The 3,077-nt window shown below is 59.5% G+C and overlaps 1 protein-coding gene across 1 annotated transcript in view; it reads right to left on the bottom strand.

The window, feature by feature from the left end:
• The window catches only part of BTBD2 (BTB domain containing 2), a 25,180-nt gene extending 24,878 nt beyond the window's left edge, over nt 1–302 (bottom strand). The window contains exon 1 of the mRNA XM_027668309.1: nt 26–302. Coding sequence (XP_027524110.1) covers nt 26–295 — 270 coding nt within the window. The 5' untranslated portion in view covers nt 296–302. The remainder of the gene's footprint in view (nt 1–25) is intronic.
• Nucleotides 303–3,077: the final 2,775 nt, after the last annotated feature.

The raw sequence follows: 3,077 nt of genomic DNA on the forward strand, positions 1-3,077 counted from the left end.
TGCAGGCGGCGGCGGCGGCCGCGGCCCCGTTGCCCGGCGGGGGCGGTGGCGGCTGCGGGCAAGAGGAGGAGAGGCCGCCGGGGCCGCCGCCGCTCCCTCCGGCCGCCATCTTGTGCGGCGGGGCCGCGGGGGCGGGCGGCGCGGGGCGGCGCTGCAGCAGCACCAGCACCAGCAGCGGCGGGCGGGACACGGCGGCGGGCGGGACGGGGACGGGGGCGATGGTGGCGGTGGCGCCGATGGCGGTGGTGCCGATGGCGGTGCCGGCGATGCAGAGCGCCGGGCAGCAGCGGCGCATGGGGCGGGCGCCGCCGCCGGCCGGGCACGGAAGGGGGGAGCGGCGGAGGCGGCGGCGGGGCGGGGAGAGGGCGTGGGGCGGCGGGCGGGGCCGGGCGGGAGCGGAGCGGGGAGAGCGCGCGGGGGGAGGATGGAGGGAGGTGCGAGGGGGGAGCGAGGGGGTGACACCTGAAGGGGCGAGCTCTGGGCAGGGTGAGGTGCCCGAGGGGCAGTTTGGGGGATGAGGGGGCGATCCCTGAGGGGGATGAGGGGCCATCCCTGAGGGACATTTTGGGGGATGAGGGACCATCCCCGAGGGGCAGTTTGGGGGATCTGGGGGCAATCCCTGAGGGGGATGAGAGGCCATCCCCGAGGGGCAATTCTGGGGATGAGGGTGCATTTCCCTGAGAAGCAGTATAGGGGAGTGAGGGGATCAATCCCTGAGGGGCAGTTTTGGTGGGCGATCCCTGAGGTGCAGTTTGGAGGATGAGGGGTTATCCCTGAGGGGGATGAAACACATCCCTGAGGGGAAGGGGCCAACTCTGAGGGGCAGATTTAGGGATTAGGGGGCAATCCCTGATGGGAACGAGGGGCCATCTCTGAGGGGCAGTTTTGGGGATGAGGGTGCATTTCCCTGAGGAGCAACATAGGGGAGTGAGGGGATCAATCCCTGAGGGGCAGTTTGGAGGATGAGCGGTTATCCCTGAGGGGGATGAGGGGCCTTCCATGAGGGGCAGTTTTGAGGGTAAGGCAGCATTTCCCTGAGGAGCAATATAGTGGAGCAATCAATCCCTGAGGGGCAGTTTTGGGGGAAAAGGGGGCGATTCCCTAAGGAACAATGTGGAGGAGTGAGAGGAGCAATCCCTGAGGGGCAGATTTGGGGATGAGGGGGTGATCCCTGATGGTGATGAGGGGTATCCCTGAGGGGCAGTTTGGGGGGATGAGAGTTGATCCTGGAGGAATAGTAAGGAGATGATGATCCCTGAAGAGGATGAGGGGCCATCCCTGGAGGACAGTTTTGAGGACAAGGAGACATTTCCCTGAGGAGCAGCATGGTGGGGGTGGGCAAGAGGAACAATCTCTGAGGGGTAGTGTGGGGTGATAAGGGAGCAATTCCCTGAGGAACAATGTGGGGGAGTGATGGGAACAATCCCTGAGTTATGAGGGGGTGATCCCTGAGGAGCAGTTTTGGGAGATAAGGGGGCATTTCCCTTAGGAGCAATGTGGTGGGGGGCACAGGAAGCAATCCCTAGCGGGAAGTTTGGGGGACAAGCGGGGGATCCCTGAGAAGGACAAAGGCTCATTCCTGAGGCCCAGTTTTGTAAGAAGATGGGGCAGTCCCTGAAGGGGAGTGAGGGAGTGATCCCTGAGGGACAGTTTTGAGGGATAAGGAGGTGATTCCCTGAGGAACAATGTGGAGGAGTGAGGGGAGGAATCCCTGAGGGGCAGTTTGGGAGACAAGGCAGAGGCTCCTCGTTTCCCTGAGGAGCAATGTGGGCGGTGAAGAGGAGCAGTCCCCAAGAGGCAATTTTGGGGGATAAAGGGGCCATCCTGTGAAGGGAGTCATTCTGGGGAGGACAAGGGGTGAGGGGGCCCAGAGAGCAATTTGTGAAGGGATGAAAAATGGGGGTGGAATTCATGGAGGGGAGTTTGGAACTTGTGGGGCTGAAGGGGGTTGGTGCTGGGGGGGAGGAGCCAGGGAGGTTTGGGCTGTGGAGAGGGGCAGTGGGTGGGATTGGGGTGAAGGGGGGGCTCTCCCTTCATGCTCTCACAATCCAGCAGACCTAGGGCTTTGCCATCCCCAGACCTGCTTTGTGTCCAGCAATTCCTCACGGTAATTAGCTCAGAGTTCCTGACTGCTGCTGCTGACAGAGGCCTGGAGCACCACAGGGGCACCACATCACCAGGATCGCCACAGGTATGACCCTGCACTGGGAGCAGGGAGCACAGCTCTCCCTGGGACAGGCTGATCCCTCACCTGGGCATGCCCAGCTACTCCCGAGATCCTCCTGGATCTGCTCAGCTGGTGTGTCCCCACCATGGAGTGTCCTCGCCAGGGTGAGGTGGAGATGGAGCAGGGGCAGGAACAGGCTGCAAAGCAGAAGATTAATTAAGAGGCTGTGCCACTGCCTCGCTGTGATCTCAGTAACTGAACCGTTAAAGTGATTTATTCTTCGCAGGGTAATTACATTCCCCCTCTCCCTGTTATCCGTCCCCTGATCTGTGTTGCACTCACACATCCATTCCTGTGGTCTGGGACTCAGCATGTCAGCGAGGAGATGGCCTGGCTGCCCCTTCTGCTTCCTGTGCCTCGGTGTTACACCTCCTGTAACACACACTCATGTGCTGTTTGTGTGGGTTGGGTGCTGTTTGTATGGATTCTGTGCTGTTTGTATGGATTTAATGCTTCCATACCCTCCTACAGCTCCAGGTTCTCACCATGAACCATCACAGCCGTGGTGGTGTCACACCACTAATTTTGATCAAGAGCTTCCAACCTTGTTTGTATTTATGTTATCAAATGCCCATTTCTGCTTCTGCTTCAGTTTTTAAAGCTGTGTTGCACTTCACATGGACAGGGTTGGGAAACTTCTGTGGCCACAGCCATGCAGAGCTCAGAGCTCCTGTCCTAATAGTCCCTGTGCAGGCAGGAATGAGTAGAATCATAAAATCACAGAATCATTAGGGATGGAAAAGACCTTTAAGATCATGAAGTCCAACCATCAACCCACCACCACCATGGTCACCCCTAAACCATGTTTGTTACCAAACATGGATGTGCCACATCCACACGTTTTTTTTAA

This window comes from Corapipo altera, unplaced genomic scaffold (assembly GCF_003945725.1).
Source record: "Corapipo altera isolate COAL_440 unplaced genomic scaffold, ASM394572v1 138, whole genome shotgun sequence".
Lineage (NCBI taxonomy): Eukaryota > Metazoa > Chordata > Aves > Passeriformes > Pipridae > Corapipo > Corapipo altera.